Source organism: Canis lupus, chromosome 7 (assembly GCF_011100685.1).
Source record: "Canis lupus familiaris isolate Mischka breed German Shepherd chromosome 7, alternate assembly UU_Cfam_GSD_1.0, whole genome shotgun sequence".
Lineage (NCBI taxonomy): Eukaryota > Metazoa > Chordata > Mammalia > Carnivora > Canidae > Canis > Canis lupus.
Window position 1 is genome coordinate 8840008 of NC_049228.1, and position 20981 is coordinate 8860988.

Here is a 20981-nt window from a genome sequence, read left to right on the forward strand (position 1 = left end):
CATGAAAGTTATATCTTTTATAATTGTACCACAGGTCCCTGAGGCTCTGTTTATTTTCTCAGCCTATGTTTCTCTGTTATTCAGAATGTATAATTTCTATTGACCTATCTTTAGGTTTGATGATTCTTTCCCATGTCCTCGACCTCCACTATGAAGCCCGTCTGTGAGTTATTTTATTTTGTTTATGTCATTCCTCAAATCCTGAGTTTCCTAGTTAGGTTATTTTCTTATTTCCATCTTTCAGAGTCATCTTATGTTTGTTTTATATTGACATCCAGGGTTTTTAGCTATTCTTCATGGGAGGGTTAGAGAGAAATGAGTTTATTATAGAAGGTTATGATAAAAGGTACACATGAACATCCAGATGGAAGAAGTGCACAGGCAAGGGCTGTGGGAAGGGGGGATGTATGGGGCTTCCATGCCCTTTCCAGGAGCACCCCTCTCCCAGCACCACCATGAGTTCACCAACCCAAAAGTTTTGCAAAACTGGTACTTTTGGAATTTTTATGGAGGCTTCCTCACATAGGAATGATCATTCACTTGATTTCCAGCCCATCTCCCCTCTCTGGAGAATGGCAGGGTGGGCAGAAAATTCTCAGCTTCTAATCCTGACTTGGTCTTTCTGGTGAGTGGCCCTCATCCAGGAGCCCACCAAGAGTCACCTAATTACAACAAAAGATGCTCCTCTCAACCCAGATGATAGAATTAGGAGCCCTGTGTTAGAAACCAGACTCAAAGACCAAGTATTGGAACAAAAAATTCTCCCAGTGTTCTTTTTTTCCCCCCCAATGTTCTTATCACAAGAAATTATAAGGGTTTTAGGAGCTCTGTGCAGGCACTGGGGGCATAGACCAATATGGGTATTTTCTGTTTCACAGGGAGGTCTCTCTTTGAGAGCTTGGGCGGCTGATGAGCAAAGGCGACAGAAGGAAAAGGTGTGGGCGAGAATACTTCACATACTCTGTCCGCTTTCCTGACCTTTCATGCAGGGTGCACAATTCAAGGGGAAAAATGGTATCTGGGGTTATGAAGACTTCCCCTCTTGTCCCCCTGGATAGATGACAAAAATGCCTGTTTTTCTTTTTTCTCTCTTTTATCACTCATATCTTTCTTACTCTGCCTTCTGCCCTGGAGACCTTTGATGTTTGGGGATTCCACCCAGAGTTCCAGTTTGCTAGTGCTTGGCCACTGCAGAGATGTTGTGTACAAGTTTTCTTGAATGTGTGCAGACTTCCTAAGCAGAAAGCACGTTTTCTGAATGGGAGGGCCATGTTAGGGGCCAAGGCCCCCAGAGTTGTGGAGGATCATTGTTTTCTTTCATGTTACTGTGACACGCTTTGTCTTTTTGGTATTCGGGTGTAGTGACACCAGTGGGATGCATGATTTATTAGCAGAGTTTGTAGCTGGGAAATCTTATGTAAATAATTTGCTGTCTAGCCATCCTGTTCTATTACTTTTTTGTTGTGATTCCTAACTTATTTATCGGCCTTACTACTTGTTTACAACTCATTTCTCCACGTACTTCATGGAAAATATAGTGTTTTTTAAGTTTGAGAGGTGTGGGGAATAGAATGTGGTTTTTGTGCCTTTGGCTTCATACTAGAATGTAATATATATATTTTTTAAAACTTGATTCTCTTTGTTAGCTTCAGTAAGAAAAGGAGAAATGTAGAGTAGACAAGGAAGGGAGACAGAATCTATACAAGTTTGATCAAGTATAAGCATAAATCTTGAATAATTTGGAGCAAATTCTAGGAAGTAAGTAGGTAGAGAGTTAGCCAGAGAATGCTGCTGCATTTAGGTTGTTAGTTGGGTTGAAGGGATTCAAAGAATTTAGGTCTTCTTGATTTAATTAAGTAATCTTGAGAGGCTTTCTCTTTTCTCCCGTGGAGCATTCCCTGGATGGATTTGTGAGGCTTAGATCATGAGGGTCAGTTAAGAGACTAGGAATGATACACAGTAGAACACTTGTGCTAGCCCTATTGATGGCATTCCCAGCCTTGTGAGCATCTTCTTTACCTGTGCAGGCTGGCAAAGACATGTAAGCAGAGACTTTATTATTTATAGAAAAGTTGTGTTAGTGAAGAATTTTATCATTTTTTTATAAGTAGGCTCCACACCCAACATAGGGCTTGAGCTCATGACCCCGAGATCAAGAGTTGGATGCTCTACCAACTAAACCAGCCAGGCACCCCAAAAACATTTTATCTTGGTGGAAGAGTGTTGTCTCTGGAAACTGTGAGCAATAAAATAATTTAGTTCAAATTATTTTAGAGCAAAGCATTGGTTGAAAGATAAAACTATTTCAACAATTGCTAAATGAATCATTAGCATGAGTTCATCCAGAGAGCAGTGTTTCTCCTGTATAGAGCCCTTACAAATTAGTGTTCTCTCTCTCTCTTTTTCTCTCTCTCTCTTTTTTCTTTCTCCTTTGGAGATTTATAGGCCATTAAGGTGAGCTAGCTGCCTTTGAACACACAGGGAAACATATCTGGATTTAAGGACCTTACAAAGATTTTCTCTGCTCAAAGATAATTTTTGCTCAATGTGATGAGGACTTAGGTATGGTTTTGAAGTAAATAATATAAATGTGATGCTGTTTAGGAAATAGATATACAGCAGTGTCTAGTATATCTGTTATTGCTTTTTTTTTTTTTTTTGCAAAATGCTGGATATGACAGTAAGGAAAACAGTAATATACAGTATATTCAACTCTATGCTGTTTATCTGAGGAAAAAAGTTATGTGATGAAAAATACAGGTTGGTTGGTAAGGTAGATTATTTTCTGTTTGGTTTTGAAATGTTATAAATTGATGCATTTGTGAATGTGACATTCACTGCCTTCATTATCCAGTTCTAGAATCTCCTTGGACCGACCTAGCTGGTGTTTTGCTTCATTTTATTTTCCTCCACTGAATAGACTTTTTCAGGATAGTATTCTTCAAAGTGAATTATTTTTGTAGTGGGTTCTGCTATACAGCTGAGGCTGGACTGCAATCAGAAGAAAAATTCTATATGTCGATATCATGTCGATCAAGATTCCATTGCAGACAATAGAAGCCACACTAGTCACCTTAAGAAATTTATTGCAGGGATGTATGGAGATTTTAGAATAGTCAAAAGGACTATAGGGATGGGCACGAAGTGAACTCCCGGGAGCAATTCCTAGAGCAAAACTGTGGCTGCTGCACAGGTCCCAGCTTGACCAGATAGTGCTGTGGTGTGCTAGCCACACTGCCACATGGGGTAGCTGCTGCCCCTCTGGACTGAGTGGACCCTGGAGTCTCCACTGCTGCTGTTGCTGTCAAACTAGGGCCTCTACCGCTGTTCTTACAGAAGAGTCTCACGGCCTGTGCATCTTTATGTTCTAACACCTTCAGAGTCATTTTGTATTTGTTCATCAGAAGCTGGGGCACACGCAGATGTGCTTGCCAGCTGCAGGGGAATTCTGGGAAATGTATTTTTTTGCCTTCTGACCTCTGATGTTTTGGAAGTCATGCTAGAAGAGTTGGGAGAGTGTTGACTGAGCCAGTGGGAGAATCTGCCATACATAGCCAATACTTTATTTTGAGAAGAAGGTTAGGATGATTGCTTTCCCATGGCATTTTACTTTATTTTACCTTATTTCATTTTATTTGAGAGAGAGTGAGCAAGCATGGTGGGGAGGGGTAGAGGGAGAGGGAAACTCTAAGTGGACTCTGCACTGAGTGCAGAGCCCGATGTGGGACTCCATCTCATGACCCTGAGATCAGCACCCTGAGATCATGACCTGAGCTGAAACCAAGAGTTGGATGCTTAGCCCACTGCACCACTGTACCCCTCTCATAGCATTTTAGATGTTGCAGCTTTTCTGAATGTTCATGTTTCCATTTTGTTAAACATGGATTCGTTCCTTTTCAGTCCAGTTCCTAGAATTTTTCTTCTTCCTTTTGACTGGGTTTGGGGGATCTTGAGCAGGTGAGCTCTTCCAGATTTTATCTATAAGTATCTGTCTGTTTCAGAGTATGCAACTTAAAAACTCTTGGCTTTGTGTTTCCAGGGCCATCAGTAAAATAGTTTATTGTTTACGTATTATCAAATATATCCATACTACGAATATATACATAGTAGTTAGTATCATTCTATGGGATTCTCCACCTATCCTCCCTCCAGGGCTCCAGGGAAGTGTAGAAATAATGTCAGATTTAATGTTATTGAGTCAAGCAGTTGAATATTCTAGCTGAAAATTCTGGAAATGGATTGTGGTTATGGCTGTATAACATTATAAATGGACTTAATGCAACTGGGATGTACCTTAAAATTGATCATCTTAACTATTTTTATATGTATTTACCAGATGAAATACGGACTTTGCAGGCTAGGACCTAGAGCTTTTAAATCAGGCTTTGTTATATATTGGACGTTGGTCCTGGGGCATGATGTTTAGCCTCTTTGAGGACATCCTTGTTGGAATAGGTAGGCCTGTGTTTGAAATCCTGCTCTCTCCCTTATGAGTTTTGAGCAAATAATTTGGCTATTCCAATCTCCAGTTAACTCATCTATCACACAGAGTTTAAAACAAAACAACAACAACAACAAAATGACTAGAAGGGTTGTTGGGAGGTTATCATTAGAAAACACATACCCAGAATATTAGTGATTTATATGAGAAGGAAAGGTCTCACTTATACATGAGGCTGAATTACATCACTGTGACCTCTCTTGCATTGCAGTAGATTTTCAGTGCCTTGATGTGGGGGGGGTTGGTGTTGCGAGTTCTCCAGGATGAGGAATACTTGTAGGGTTTCCCACACTGCCTGGAACAGAACTCTGCTCTTTATATGGGGAAAGAGGCAGTTAAGAATACCAAGTCCAGGCCCTTTCTTTTGAACTATCATGTGCTTTAGACTTCTTGGTTTTGCCTGGTTGCAGATTAAAAGCATCAGAATGAATAACTGTGCATATTAACTTAACTCATTTAAGCAATTCTTGAGGGGCACCTGGGTGGCTCAGTAAGTTAAGCATCTGCCTGCAGCTCAAGTCATGATCCCAGAGTCCCTGGATGGAGCCCTGCGTTGGGCTCCCTGCTGAGCAGGGAGCCTGCTTTTCTCCCTCTGCCTACAGCTCTGCCTACTTGCATGCTCTCTCTCTTTCTGTCAAATAAATAAGTAAATAAAAATCTTAAAAAAGTTAAAATTCTTGAATATAGGTGCTTAGAGCTTTCTGTAGTGAGCAGGATGATGGCTGTTCAGTTTGTGAATATTAGGTGGTGCACTTCAGTGTGTCCCTGCCTGGGAATCGTATGAGGTGGATCCTCATGGCTGTTAAGGATCCTCTGGGCTGATGGATATTCAGCTGTAGGGAGGCCTAATCAGTGACGGAGCTTTGCTACTCTACACGTGGCCCCTAGGCCAGCAGTTGTCATCACCCGGGAGCTTGTTAGACATCTAGAATTCCAGGCCCCATCCCGAAGATGAAAATCTGGGCCAGAATCTGCATTTTAGCAAGATCTATGGATGATTTGTGTGCACTCTGAAGGCTGAGGAGCTCTGACACAGAAGATGGCATGTGGATGACTGTTCCTTGGAGCTCAGTCTCCCCTTTCTCTGCGGAGGAGCCTTCCTGGTTCTGTCTGGCTAAAATGTATCCCCAGTAGATGTCTGACTCACTTCAAGAACTGGAGAACAGTTTTCTAATTGACTAAGAATTGCATGGTTCAGAAAGGAAATGGGGAAGGAACAGAATCTGAAAAAACTTGTTCTTGATTTGAGGCCCTAACATTTGCCTTGAATTGTGTGATTGAATTCAGTGTCTGAAAAGTTTTTGCCTATAAAAGCAGACAAGTCAACATTTTTCTTACCCGAATCATTAACCGCTAGTTATTGGCCATCTTGTTCTGTTCACTGGCTCAGCCTTTCTGTCCGGTTCTTTCCTGTAGGTAAATATTTTAAATGGAGGACAGACAGACATGAGAGAAATGTTTTTATTTCCTTTAAATGGATCTTTTCTGAAAAGGAATTAATGATGAAAGACTGTGTAATTTTTGTTGATGGGGTTTTACCAGCACAGGGTTTTTAGTTCTGGGCCTTCTGGTGGAACATCAAGGTCTTTTTAGTTTCTTATATTTTATATCATTTTCCTGCTAAAAAAAAAATAAAGTGGGAAGAGTTTTGAAGCATAGGTAAGCTTGGGGTTGTGAAAATTTTTTAAAAGATGTATTTATTTATTCATGAGAGACACGCAGAGAGGCAGAGACACAGGCAGAGAGAGAAGCAGGCTCCCGGGAGGGAGCACGATGTGGGACTCGATCCTAGATCCCCGGATCATGCCCTGAGCCAAAGGCAGATGCTCAACCACTGAGCCACCCAGGTATCCCTGGGATTGTGAATTTTAAGTGTAATTCTTAGTGTTTAAGACCATTTTTTATATTTAAAAAGGTAAAATGGGGGATCCCTGGGTGGCTCTGGGGATCCCTGGGTGGCTCAGTGGATTAGCGCCTGCCTTTGGTCCAGGGTGTGATCCTGGAGTCCCAGGATCGAGTCTCACATCGGGCTCCCTGCATGGAGCCTGCTTCTCCCTCTGCCTGTGTCTCTGCCTCTCTCTCTCTGTGTCTCTCATGAATAAATAAATAAAATCTTAAAAAAAAAAAAGGTAAAATGTTGGGATATTTTTGAGGGGGAATTAAAAAAAATTCAGGCTTGGCTTTTAGTGTCTTTTTACCTTTATCTTTGTTACAAAAATGGCATTTTCTTAGCATTGACATCATCACAAGACCTCTGAGCGTGTTTGCCCTTTTTTTTTTTTTTTTTTTTTTTTTTACGGTTTTATTTATTTGTTATTTACTTATTAGAGAGATAGCAAGAGAGACCATGAGTGGGGAGAGGGGGAGAAGCAGGCTCTCTGCTGAGCAGGGAGCCTGATGTAGAGTTCAATTCCAGGACTTTGGGATCATGACCTGAGCTGAAGTCAGATGCTTAACTGACTGAGCCACCCGGGTGCCCCCTTGTTTGCCTTTATTCAGTTAATTTATTCTCCACTAGTTTGAAATTTTTGAGATGGAGAAACAAGCTTTGGACCAGGGTCAAGAGCCAGGTTAAAGGTTTGAGTTCTCCACTTTGCTGCTGCCTGGCTATGTGGCGTGGGCATGTCCTGGGCTCTGATGTCATCATTTTTGAATAGAAGGAACTGGATCAGATCCATGATTTTTATGGGGATGAGGGCTCTATGAGCAGATTGTGTGTGTATTGGAATCTTGAATGTGGAGAACATGTGTTATTTGATAATGTACAATACCATATTTATTTGGAAAATGGAACCAAAGTTTTAACAAGTACTACAATGTAAAGCATGACCCAATCTGGCTGGTTAACAAAGGATAGGAAGTACTGAGACTAGCAGTTAGCGGCGAGTGATAATTTGTAGTGAGTGCAGCATGCCAGGTGCTTTTTTAAACTTTTGGTATAAATGTGGGATGCCTGGGTGGCTCAGCGGTTGAGCATCTGCCTTCGGCTCAGGGCGTGATCCCACGGTCCCGGGATCGAGTCCCACATCAGGCTCCCGGCGTGGAGCCTGCTTCTCCCTCTGCCTGTGTCTCTGCCTGCCTCTCTCTCTGTGTCTCTCATGAATAAATACATAAAATATTTAAAAAAATAAGCTTTTGGTATAAATGTTTTCATTTAAACTTTACAAACCCTGGGGTGCCTGGGCGACTCAGTCAATTAAGCAGTTAAGCATTCAACTCTCAACTTTGGCTCAGGTTATGATCTCATGGAACAAGCTTGAGATTCTCTCTCCTGCTCCCTCACCCCCACGCACTCTCTCTTTCTCTCTCTGTGTCTGTCCAATAAATCAATTTTTAAAACCAACTAAATGCCTCACAAACCCAAACCCCTAGATGCTCGGTAATGTTATCTATGAGCAGATAGAATGGAAAGGTAAAGCATCTCGCTCAAGTCATAACCAGTACATGGGTAGATCTGGGATCTAAACCAAAACCAGTTTGCAGCCTTGGCTGCTAGGTTTCCTACCTCTGTATTCATAGTCTGATATGAATCAAGATAAATTCTATCTGTATTTTACTTTATGGAAGAAGAGTTTTATAATATGAGTAATGGTATGAAATTGCCCCTCAATCCTCAGATATTTAAAAAAAAATCCTATTTCCCTCTAAATCCCATTAAAGATCTGTTGGCAGAGACTGGTGATTTGTTTAGTATCAGTAGTCACTAGAGGATTCCTTCCCCACCCATGCAATGTGGCTAGGAAATCCTGAGGATCTCACATCCCCACTTAATCATGGTGGTGCTGAGATGCTCATCGGCCAACCCTGCATTGCCCATTTTAGAGTAGCCAATCACTGTTTGTTCCCTCCATACTCAACTTGGTTTGGGCTCCTGAGGCCAAACCAAGGCTTTTGGGTGTTAGTTCCCAGCTGTTCATCCAGTCTTGCCAGAAGTTTTCACCTGCCCCTGCCAAGGAGCTACAGAGACACTGTGCCTGGTATAGGTCCAGACATGGGGTGCTAATGGACACAGAGCTTCCTGAAGGGAAGGGAAGTATATCTTTCATTCTTTCATCCTAATCCTATGGGGAATTGGTTAATTTCTCTATCAAATTATCCTCCTTCTTGAAATGGCAGCAAGAATTAACATGATTGACCTTAAGCAATTTTATTAGCATCCAATTTGCATTTCTCTTGTTTGAGTGGCTAACCTGAGACAACCTCAATTCATTGCTTGTGCTATCTGTGTGACACTGGGTACAAGAATTGAATTCTTTAAGCCTCTATTTCATCTTTTATAGAATGGGGGATAATAATGGGTTCTGTTCCATGGAGGGTCCTGGGGGATCAGCTTTGACAAGACACTTATTTGGAGAATAGCAATGAGACCAGACAAGCTGGAGGGAAGAACATAGATGGGTGGGACCGTGGTGGCATTTGGGCTGAAAGTGTATAAATGCCATTTTATGGAGTCTGGACTCACATTGGCCTTCTTTCTAGTTGTTTTATTGACTGGAGTGTTTGTTCTGCCTAAGATGTATAAAAATCCCTCTGATTAACTCCTCTTTTGGGCTCTTTAGGACCCAAATGACTTCGAATGGAGCTTCTGGATGGAATGGGGAAAACAGCGGCTGGTGCGGTTTCTGTTTGGCCACATGGTTGTGTCTCAGATGGCCAATGTGCTTGCAAGAAAGGTATGATTATGTGCCTTGTTTCCTTTTAAGTCTCTTTTGAGAGGAAAGAATCCTGAACTGGGAATCAGAAGATGTGGATATTAGCCTCAGAAGCCTGGAAAAGATAAGAAAGACTTGCTGATGACCAATAAGACATTTATGATAAAGGTTTCATGCATTCTTATCCTGCACTTGCTTCCTCCAAGTTATTTTTAAAATCATTGAATATGGGTTGCCTGGGTGGCTCAGCGGTTGAGCGTCTGCCTTTGGCTTAGGTTGTGATCCTGAGGTCTTGGGATTGGGTTCCATATCGGGCTCCTGTTGGGGATCCTGCTTCTCTCTCTCCCTGTGTCTCTGCCTCTCTCTCTCTGTCTCTCATGAATAAATAAATAAAATCTTAAAGTCATTGAATATGAAAGTTTTAGATAAAACTAACTTCAAATGGTGTTAAGATTATACCTAATCAAATGATCTTACCTAAAAAAAGTGCTTGTCGAGGACCTGTGATTTCTCATAGGAGTTGAAGAAAGTAGAGTGAATGGTATCATTAAATGGTAATAATTTTAATGTCAAGTAATTTATGCCATGGTAGCTGTTATGGATCAGAATTCCAGTAGTATTTTTTATTCTTGCTCTGGCCAGGAGTGGAGAACGAGGGCTACTTCAAAGGGGATGTATGAGAAGTGCTTTTGCATGCAGGAGGATTGAGAGCCTCTGGACTTGATCGATTACCTACCAAGGGATCTGAGATACTACCAAGAGGATCTTTCTGTAGCAGAGGGGCCAACCTTTATCCAGTGTCCTCTGATATATGCTACTTGACTCCATAGATTCCTAATGTGAAAAAAAGAAAATGAGTCCGTGCTTGGAAATCTATGTAGTAAAGATGATATAACCCAAAACTGACTTTGAAGTCAGTGTACAAAAGATGTTTGATTCTTAGAGGCCCCAGGATGTGAAGAAGCAGAAGCAGCGAGCCTCTGAGTGAGAGAGACCGGAATGTGAGACTGAGAAAAGAGGGTACCAGGCGGTTAGAGATGTGCACCGGACTTGGGCTATTTATTAGCTGTTTTTTTGAAAATTGGTACTTTTTAAGCTCACTTTTCTCATTCTGGAAGATAGGATATCCCAATGGCACATTAACTTTCTTTGTTTTAAATACGGTATTGATTACTTTTTGTACTAAAGTTGTTTCTATCTTCCAAAATGGCAAAAACTAAAATCATTACAGGCTGTCAGATCTTTTGTATATTAAAACATTTTGTAGGACTTTCTGAGTAGACCCAATAATAATACATGTTTGGGGTATCCCAAAGCTAGTAGGGATTTTGTAGGTACCCAAGCCCTCATTAATGGGTTTCTTTTCTTCTGCAAATTTCTGTTTGATATATTTTTTAAGAGTTCAAGTTTTCTAGAAATTTAACATTTTTGTGTTTAACCAAAGTTTCTCTGCCCTTACGTAAATGACTTACTCTGCCCCTAGGTCTCAGTTTTCCCATCTTTAAACTGAATGGCTTAATACCTGTCACTTTTACTTCTGTGACTGGAAAGTGAAATATGTTGAGGATCTGTGAAATGTGTCCGATCTTAATACTACTGCCATAGGTAAGGGTCAACTGCAGTGTAGCAGAAGAGTACTAGATGGTGTATTAGGTCCTAGGCTTTCTCACTGATTAGCTTTATAACTTTAGGAAAGCTTTTCATCACTGAATTTTATTTATATATGAGTGTAAAGATTTTATTAAAGATTTTATTTATTTGAGAGAGAGACACCAGGGAGGAGTGGCAGAGGGAGAGGGAAAGGGAGAAGCGGACTCTGTGCTGAGCAGGGAAGCCTGATGTGGGGCTTCAGGACCCTAAGATCATGACTTGAGTAGAAGGCAGTCGCTTAACCGACTGAACCACCCAGGTGCTCCTCACCACTGAATTTTAATTCATCATTGTCTGTGAAGTAGGAGGTGGTGAGACAATACTATTCTTTTTTTTTTTTTTTTTTTTTAACCCCCTTAAAAAATGGTGAGATTCATCTGTTAGAAATGTCATTAAAGGGGCAGCCTGGGTGGCTCAGCGGTTTAGTGCCGCCTTCAGCCCAGGGCCTGATCCTGGGGTCCCAGGATTGAGTCCCGCGTCGGGCTCCCTGCATGGAGCCTGCTTCTCTCTCTGCCTGTGTCTCTGCCTCTCAATCTCTGTGTCTCTCATAAATAAAAAATAAATTAAAAAAACCCCCGAAATATCATTAAAAAGGAAGGGTGAAACATGGAAAAGATAGGACAAAGAGAAAGCACAAAAGAAATGGCAGGTAAATGCAAATATATCAATCACAATCACTATAAATGGGCCTAATCCCTAGTCATACCCCCCAGAAGAACACTGTTAGACTAGATAAAAGAAAAAAAACAGAAATAAAGGAAAATAAACAAAAACAGAGTTGTGAGATGTGTTTCTTAGCAAGAACTACTTAAAATGAAGAGACATGGAAAGAGTGACAGTAAAAGGATGGGAAAAGATGTTTCAAGCAAATTTAAGACTCTCTTCTCCACTGCCCACCCAAGTATGGGTGCAGTTTTATCAGTAGCTGGCAAAGAGCATTAATGATGAAGAGGGTTATTGTTTAATGATAGTTAATTTCATTAGGAGGGTGTTAGAATTCTAAGTTTGTTTGCTATAAGATCTATAAGGCAAAAGTTGATCAGTACCACAAATATGGATAAATTTATGATTATGGGGAGAGATTTGAACATAATTTCATGACTAATTGATATGTAGAAAAAACAATATAATTAATAAGCTTGATATAAGAAATACATGTCAACTGTTGCATAACAATTAGAGAATTCATATTCTTTTAAAGAACACAGAATATTTCTAAAAATTAACCACATATAGGGGCACCTGGGTGGCTCAGTTGGTTAAGCATCTGCCTTTGGCTCAGGTCATGACCCTTAGGGTTCTGGGATCATGTTCTGCATCAGGCTCTCTGCTTAGTGGGAAGTCTGCTCCTTGCTCTTCCCCTCCATCTGCCCCTCTCCCCCTGCTTATGTTATTTCTCCCTCTCTCTCTGTCTCAAATAGATAAAATCTTAAATTAACCACATATGGACCATAAATTTCAAAGTATTTTTAAAGTGTTTTTAATCCCAGTGCAATTAAGTTTGGAAACCAATAACACAAGATGACCTGAAAACTCTAATTCACTTAGACATTAAAGAGAACATACTTTTAAATAATTTGTAGATCAAAAAAGAGATCATACTAGAAATTAGACAATAGAAATAAATGAAAAAGCTCTTACATATCAAATCTTGTATGGTGTGGCTAGAATGGTACTTGATTGGGAGCTATAATCTTACATACTCATATTAAAAAAGAAGAAAGAAAAATAATAATGAGCTAAGCATACAATTTAAGAAGTTGGGAGAGAATAGAAGAAAGGATGGAAGAAAATAATAAAAATAAGAGCAGAAATTAATAATGGCAAGATTGGTCAAGGAAAAGAAAGTGCACAAATAACCAATATTAGGTATGGAAAAGCTGATGAAAAAATATAGTAAGAGGAAATTTTGCACTACTTTACACAAAAACCTTGAAAACTTTGGCAAAGCAAGCTCATTTCTAGAAAATACTACTTACCAAAACTGACTCATGAAGAAATAGAAAGACCAAGTTGTACTATAACTGTGAAATGAAATGGAAATCAATAGTCAAAAATCTATTTGTAAAGAAAACACTAGTAATTTACCAATTCTGCTAAACATCTAAGACACAAATGACTTAAATCTTTCCCAGGATTTTTCAGAAAAGATAAAAAGAGGGAACACACATTTTATGAAGCTAGTATAAAATTGTTGCCAAAATCAGAGGCTATGCCCATCAGATATAATGACTTAGAAAGATACGATGATTAGGGCATTGTTGTTTTGGCGCTGATATAGACAAATAGACCAGTAAAACAGAATAAAGTTTAGAGAACACCTGTCCATAGATGGGAACTTGTTTGCTGACAGAACTAGCATTTCAGATCTGTGTGAAAAGATGAACTAACTGTTCAGTAAACAGTGCTGACGCAATTGTTTAGCTATGTTAAAAATAAATGAACATTTATCCTTTTCAAAGTAGATTAAGAACTTACAATATGAGATAATTTATCATTTTTAGAAAGTGATGTAGGATGGGGAGATGGGGTGACTGGGTGATGGGTACTGAGGAGGGCGCTTGATGGGACGAGCGCTGGGTGTTATACTATATGTTGGCAAATTGAACTTAAATAAAAAATATGTTGAAAAGTGTGATGTAGAATATCTGCTAATGTTAGGATCGAGAAAGATTTCTTAAACAAGACACAAAAAGTACTAGTTGTACAGGAAAAAAAATGGATAAGGTCTTATTTTAATGTAGTTAAACTTACCAATGTATAATCATGTGTAATCATCAGTGTACATTAGTGTACATCTTTGAGTGTATCTAAAGACACAAGAAGAAAGTGAAGAAGCAAGTCACTAATAGGTTGTTTGCAAGCTGACAGAGAATTTGTATTTGGAATATGTAAAGAAATTTCCTAAGAAAAAGACAAATCATCTAAGCAAAAAAGTGTTGCAAGATATGGAAAGGAATTTGCAGAAGAGGAAAAGCAAATGACCAATAAACTTAGAATAGATTTTCAATTTTATTAGTAATCAAGCAAATGCATCTTAAAACTCTAAGATACCACTTCATACTTTCCAGTGTAGCAAAGTCAAAACAAAAATCCTGATTGTATCAAGTAACGTCTACCCGAACTCATACAGAGAGGTTGCGAATATGTATTGGTACAGCTTCTTTGTAATATATTACCTCAAAGAGGTGCATAGCCCACAGCTACCAGTACTAATTCTGACATATTCCCTGGAGAAACTCTTTTTTGCCAATCAGGGGACGAGTCAGGACACTCATTGCAGTGATACTTAAAATAATGGAGAACCAGAAGCAATCCAAGGGTCCATTGTAGGGAAATGGATGAATTATACTGAATTTATTCCATGGAAAGGAATGAATAATAGCTATAATTGTCAACTTGGATGATTTTTTGGATCATGACATTGAGCTAATAAGGCAAGTTGCAGAGGAATCCATCAGATATAGTCCTATATATAAATATATCTCAGAATTGTGCAAAACTAAATGATACATTCACATGCATGCTTACAAAGGTGAAATATTAAATATTAAAAATCTGGAGAGTAGTTATGTCTGGTTGGGATGGGCAGTGTATAGAATTGGGGAAGACGCTGGCCTACCCATTTTTTTCCCATGTTTATTATTCATTTTAATTGAGGTCTAATTGACCTATGCCCAGAACCCTCTAAAGCCCTGATAGAGGCTTGCCTGTATTAAGCTGGTGGCGGGTATATGGGGTGCTATTTTGCTGTTCTCTGTACTTTACAAACTTTCTAAATGTTCCTTTTTCTGTGTTTGATTTTTGATATATTTGTAACTGAACATGTGGTAGAATGACATGGGGCAGAAGAAAAGCTGAAGGTGCCCCATATGCACTGAGTTTTTCATCTTCTGTCCTCCCTGTGACTCTTTCACGTGCATTGGGACTGACATGGGCACGTCTGACTGGTCTCCTTTGCCTCTCCTGCTAGTTCTTATTTGCTTCCTGATCTGTAGATCAGTATTTCTCTATCTTTTTCCCCTCCATTGTCACCCTACTTCCCTGAACCTTTTTAGATATGATTTTTCCTAGTTGTGACTTCCTTACCATGAAATTTGAATGCCACAGGTATACTGTCTATATATATAAGCTTGCCTGTGTTTTGTGCATAAAGAGTGAGATTTTCCTGTCTCCAAGAACCAGCCTCCTGTCCGCCCCCCCCCCCCTCCCCGCCCGCCCCAACTGCCTAAGAGATCTGGACCCTTGGATAATGCCAGATGTAGATTAACTTTCCGGATGCTCTGCTCATTTTTTTAAATAAATTTATTTTTTATTGGAGTTCAATTTACCAACATACAGAATAACAACCAGTGCTCATCCCGTCAAGTGATGCTCTGCTCTTGACTGGGATGCTCCTCCTCCTTTCCAAACTTCCTCTATTTTCAGCTCCTATTTTGCATGTACCAGCATCAGATATCTATTTAGTTTAGGATGTAGATGTTCCTCCATTTAATTTGCTTGGTACTTTGAATTAATGCTCTTTTTATCTTCGGCAGCATTCAGAGTGCTTAAGAGCTATTGGGTGAATCCCAGCTTTGCTGCTTTCAAACTATGCAGTCTTAAGCATGTTAGTTAATACCTCTGAGCCTGTTCGTGATTTGTGCAGTAGGGACGGTACTGCTTGCTTCTCGGGGTAGTAGTGAGGGTCTGATGTTTTTCAAGGTTATGTTTGTATAAGATGAAAGCCAAATGTGGTTGCTGCTGTGGTCTGCTGGCATTTGCAGTGTGCTGGGATTGTGGTCTGTGTGTGCTTCTGGGAGCAGTTACCTCTACCGTGTTCAAGAAAGGAGGCAACTGTCTTGAGATTCTAAAAATCCCTGAGGGCAGAGGCTGTCTGTTCAACCACACCTACACTCCTCCCATGCATGTCTTTCTCTGACCCTCTTTCAAGCTTGTGTTGGATTGTAGGGGGGAGAAGGGGAAGGATTGAGAGACACATCCCTTCCCCTCAGGAAGTTGGGTGAGAATACAGAGGAAACCAAATACTGATCTTGATTCTGGACCTGACGCAGTGGTGGGTTGGATGCCTGGGAGGCAGAGTGGGCCGCATCTACCTTGGAGTGTCAGGGAAAGCTTCTGAGGAGGTGCTTTTGAGCTGTGGTTTGAAGGATGTAAAAGTATTTGCTGCTTGGACTTCCTGCATCTCATTACCAGGCATGGGTGGACAGGTGGACTTTATATCTGCAAAGCACATCTTCTGCAAAGTCAAGAGAGGGTGTTCTTTGCAGAGTTTGCACTGAGTCACCTCTGTGTGTGTGTCTTTCCCATCCCCTCATCCCAACCACAGGCCCGATTTGTGTGACAGCTGGTGGGCAGGGTTCTGCTTGTGGCCGGGGCATAGTGCTTTCTTTGTCTGAGTCTGTTTGGCCCTGATATGTAAGTATGAACCACAACTTTGGCCCCATTAGCTTTGTGCTTTCACCACCTGGACTAAGTGTTCCAGATGGTGGATGTTTTTGGGACTTACTGAAGGTGGACGATTTGGGCTGCAGTTGTCTATTTCCCCATTCTCAGAGGTGTCAGGAGCTGTGGACAGACAGGACCTGCAGGGATAGTGTGTTAGCACCTTAGCTATTCTTGCTGTTCCAACCCTTCAGTCCTGAAGGATCCTTCCCATCGCCATCTATTACCTAATCTCGTCTTTTCCTTTGCTGGTACTGCCTCCTCCCAGAGAGAGGCAGGTTATGTTCAGAAGTGTGATTGCTTTTCTTTTTCTTTTTCTATTCTTTTTTTCTCTTCCCTTCCCTTCTCCTCTCACCATGATAAATAATAAAACTTTCCACTGGGCTCCTTGGCCAAGGTTAAACCCCTTTTCTCTGGGTAGGGCTCTCTCTCTGGGTTCTGGCGAGACTGCATCAGAGGCCGGTGCCCTGGGAGGGGAGGCTGAGTAAGGGCTCTGAGCTTTGGCTGTGGGTTTGTTATGATTGGATTGTGTGTTGGGTGGGTCAGACAGTTGCCTCCTTTCTTGAACACCCCTGTGGCCTTGCCACCACCTGAGACATTGTGTTCTTTGCCCTTGGAACTAAAAATACCCCTGTGTGAACCTTTTGAGAAGGCTGGCCTGGTGTGGGGGCTGAGGGCGGCTGCTGTTGCTGACCACAGAGCAGTTTTGAGCCTACCTCCGAGGAGCAGAGCCCACATGATTAGCATTGGGCCCTGAGCAGCTGAGCTCATCCGCCACAGGCCTGAGAAGTGTGGTCCCGTGGTGTTGGCTGAAGTGAGTAAACTAACCTCTGGAAGGCTGTGGTGAGCAGCGTTCCCTGCCAGCGTCTTATTGAAACCACACACCTAATAGGAATCTCATGTGCTAACCAGACTTCTCCACCTCCATCAATGCATATTTAAGGAGGGATGAAATTTGCTTTGTGTGGGCCTTGCTGGCCTTCGCTCCCAGGAAAAGCAGGCTAGAATGTGGTCGTTTGGATACTGGATGGTTTTGATTTTTCCCTCTTTGTTTGGGGAGATGTACGTAAATATATTTTTTTTCAGTAGCAGCTGCAATTGATTATATGGTACGTAATCAATTATGCCATGTCTAAGGATTATTGATTGGCTTTTTATTTATTTCTCAAACAGTGCCCCCACTGAGTGGTTTCTGGGCAGACGTACAAAAAAATTCGTAGACAGCAAAGTCTGGTATCGTTGCCAACAGGAGTCCTCACCGAGGCTTTTACCCTCTCCCCCTTCCCCCCCCGGACGTTAGCTCTGAGGGAGCCACGCAGGCACATCCTCTTACCGCGTGGAGCCCCCGGCACAGAGCAAGCTGAAGTGGGAGAGGAGGATGGAGTGAGAGGCGCATTGCCAGCAGCTGTTCCTGTGGCTGGCTCCTGACTCCCAGTGAAGAGGCTGAGAAGGGAAGGAGGGCGAGTCCACAGTTCTTCCTCTGGGGTGCTGGTTTCAGCCTTGGAAACACACCAGTTCAATTGGTTAGTGTCCCCGAGCCCCTCCCTGGGGTGAGAGGCAGCAGGTTCTATTACAGATGTCCCGTCCCTGTCAGTGGTAAGAGTGTTGAGATTTTCCCCAACACAATAGGGTTGTAAGAGACCCCTGTGAGTGGAAAGCAGGCAGTAGGCAGTGAGATGTAAAAGGACTTCGTTCCATCTGCATCAGCAAAGCAGCCTTCGTTTATAAGTAGGTGAGCGGGTTGAGACCTTTGGGAGACAGCAGGTTTTCACGTCAGTGGACTAAAAAGCCCTAAATTTTGGTGTAATGTAAACTTCTTGTAAAGTCCAGAGACTTGGGGAAGCATACCCATCACACATATCTACCCACTTCACTATTCTAACATTTGTTCGTTTATCCAGTGTTCACGGGACACTTGCTATAAGCTGGGTACCGTGATAGGTTCTGGGCTTACATTATAACGTGAGCAAGACAGGGTGTTAGCCTGTGGAGGGGGCCTATTGAGCAGAAGGTCAGTTCAGCATAAACACAGCAAGCAGGGGGCAGGTGGCCGTCCTCCTGCAGCCTGGGCGGGAAGCACTGTGTCACATTCAGAAGGCTGCTGCATCCCCACTTTGGCTTTATCTCAACCGCTGCAAAATCTAGTTTCTTTCTTACTGTTTGTTAGATTTTAATTTATTTTTTAATTTTTAAAAAGATTTTACTTATTTATTCATGAGAGAAATACACACACACACAGAGGCAGAGATTGTAGGCAGAGGGAGAAGCAGGCTCCATGCAGAGAGCCCGATGTGGGACTTGATCCCGGGACCACAGGATCATGCCCTGAGCCAAAGGCAGATGCTCAACTGCTGAGCCACCCAGGCGTCCTTGTTTGTTAGACTTCTAAAAATTTATTCTCTTCCCTCATCTGCCTTTTCATCTTCTACTAGAAACTGAAGAGCCTGGAATAAGGCGAGTGAAGTGGGTCAGGACAGTCCTGTGCCTTAGCTAAGTTTATCTGGCTTGTCTTGTTCTCAAGCTTTGGGTTGCTCACACTTTGATCCTTATTTTTATTATTCTTTAAAAGATTTATTTATTTATCTTAGCGCATAGACATGTGGGGAGGGGCAGAGGGAGGGAGAGAGTGAGAAGCAGACTGCACTGCCTAGAGCCCACCATGGGGGCTTGATCTCACAACCCTAAGATCATGACCTGAGCCAAAACCAAGAGTCAGATGTTTAACAGACTGAACCATCAGGTCAGCCCTGACAATCTTACCATTTACAAGGGCTTTGTGAATGCAAATTAAAGCCACCAAGAGATATTACCCCACACTGACCAGGTTGCCTCAGATGAAACAGTGATAGCACCAAATGCTGTCAAGGATGGGGATAAACTGGATCACTCATACCTTGCTGGTGGGAATGCTATTTGGCAGATTCTTCGAGAACTAAATGTGCAACTACCATGCTAATCTAGCAAATATACCCTTGCACATTTATCCTGGTGAAATAAAAACTTATTTTTTACACAAAAACCATACACATATGTTCCTATCAGTTTTGTTCATAATAACAAAAAACTGGAAACTCAGATGCCCTTCAACAGCTGAATGCTAAACAGTGGTACGTCCAGGTCATGGAATACTATGTAGCAGTGAAAAGGAACAACTTTCAATATCCTCAGCAAGTTGGATGAATCTCCAGGGAATTATGCTGAGTGAAAAGAGCCAATTCCAAAGCTTACATACAATTTTCAAAATAAAATTTTAGAAATGGGTAAAATATCAGTGGTTTCCAGGAGTTAAGGATGTGGGATAAAGTGGGTAGGAAGGAGGTAGTTAGAAAAGGCAAGAGATCCTTATGGTGATGGAGCTGTTGGCTGTCTTTACTGTGGTGGATACTGAACCTCTACATGTGATAAAGTTGTAGAAAACTAAACACACACACAGAAATATAAGCAAAACTGGGGAAACCTGGATAAATTTGGTAGATTGTAGCAATGCCAGTATCCTGGTTGTGGTGTATTACAGTTTTGTGAACTGTTACAATTGGGAAAAAACTGGGTAGAGTGTGCATGGGATTGCTCTATATGTTATTTCTTATAATTGCCCTGAGTCTACAACTATCTCAAAAATCTCAAAAACATTTATAAAATTAGAATTCAAAATTTTAGATTAAACATCACAGCCCATCACTAAATTAAGCTCATGTTTTATTTGTACACTTGATCAACAGAATTCTCTATGCCTTCTTTTCAAGGGACTAATAATTCCCAGTCAGGAACATTACTTCATTTAAATGAATCTTTAAAACTGGAGCTTGACCTGGATCATGTGTGTGATCAAAACTGTGTATCTGGGGATCCCCGGGTGGCTCAGTGGTTTGGCGCCTGCCTTTGGCCCAGGGCGCGATCCTGGAGTCCCGAGATCAAGTCCCACGTCGGGCTCCCGGCATGGAGCCTGCTTCTCCCTCCGCCTGTGTCTCTGCCTCTCTCTCTGTCTATCATAAATAAACAGTTTAAATAAATCTTTAAAAAAAAAAACCTGTGTATCTGTCCAGATTGCCCTGAGAACTTGGAGATAAAGTCTTAGTCCTTTTAGCGAGCAATCAGAAGTATTGTTTTAGAATAAGATCTAACACATTTTACTTTTAAAAAGATTTTACTGATTGAGAGGGAGAGTGCGTGTGGGAGTGGAAGGAGAGGGAGAGAGAATCTGAAGCAGATTTCGTGGCGACACAGAGCCTGACCCGGGGCTTGATCATACAACTGTGAGATCACGACCCGAGCCGAAACCAAGAGTCAGACGCTCAGCCGACTGAGCTGCCCAGGTGCCCCATAACACATTTTTTTTTTTTTATTTTTGAAAAGTTAAATAGTTCCTGACATATTTGATGTCAGAAGCTTAATATCGGATTCTTAAGCATTTTCACTTAGGTAGACAAAAGTTTGAAAAATATATAAGCACTTTTGCAGTAGAAGTAGATGGAACAGGGTTGCATGAGGCCTTTACATATGAAAATGATCTTTGCAACACTTGGGTAGAGCCCTCCTCTTCCTCTTCCTCCTCCTCCTCCTCGGAGCAGACCATCCACGACACTGCTTGCTGGTGGGCAGTGTTGCTCTTCCGTTTCCAGTCCCTCACCATACTGATTCCGTCAGGTCCAGACAGGTGTGCAGATGGACAGTGCTTGGAGGAGGGGTGTCCTAAGGGCTGTATCGATAGTGGGGACTATCCTCTGATGCCAGTT

General features: G+C 41.5%; 1 protein-coding gene across 8 annotated transcripts in view; it reads left to right on the plus strand.

The window, feature by feature from the left end:
* The window catches only part of HHAT (hedgehog acyltransferase), a 340331-nt gene that overhangs the window by 41225 nt on the left and 278125 nt on the right, over positions 1–20981 (plus strand). For all 8 annotated transcript variants that reach the window (XR_005361890.1, XR_005361891.1, XM_038542061.1 and 5 more), the window contains exon 4: positions 9061–9174. Coding sequence is in view for 6 of the 8 variants with exons in the window: in XM_038542061.1 (XP_038397989.1) it covers positions 9061–9174 (114 nt within the window). In the remaining 2 variants the exon portion in view is untranslated. The remainder of the gene's footprint in view (positions 1–9060; positions 9175–20981) is intronic.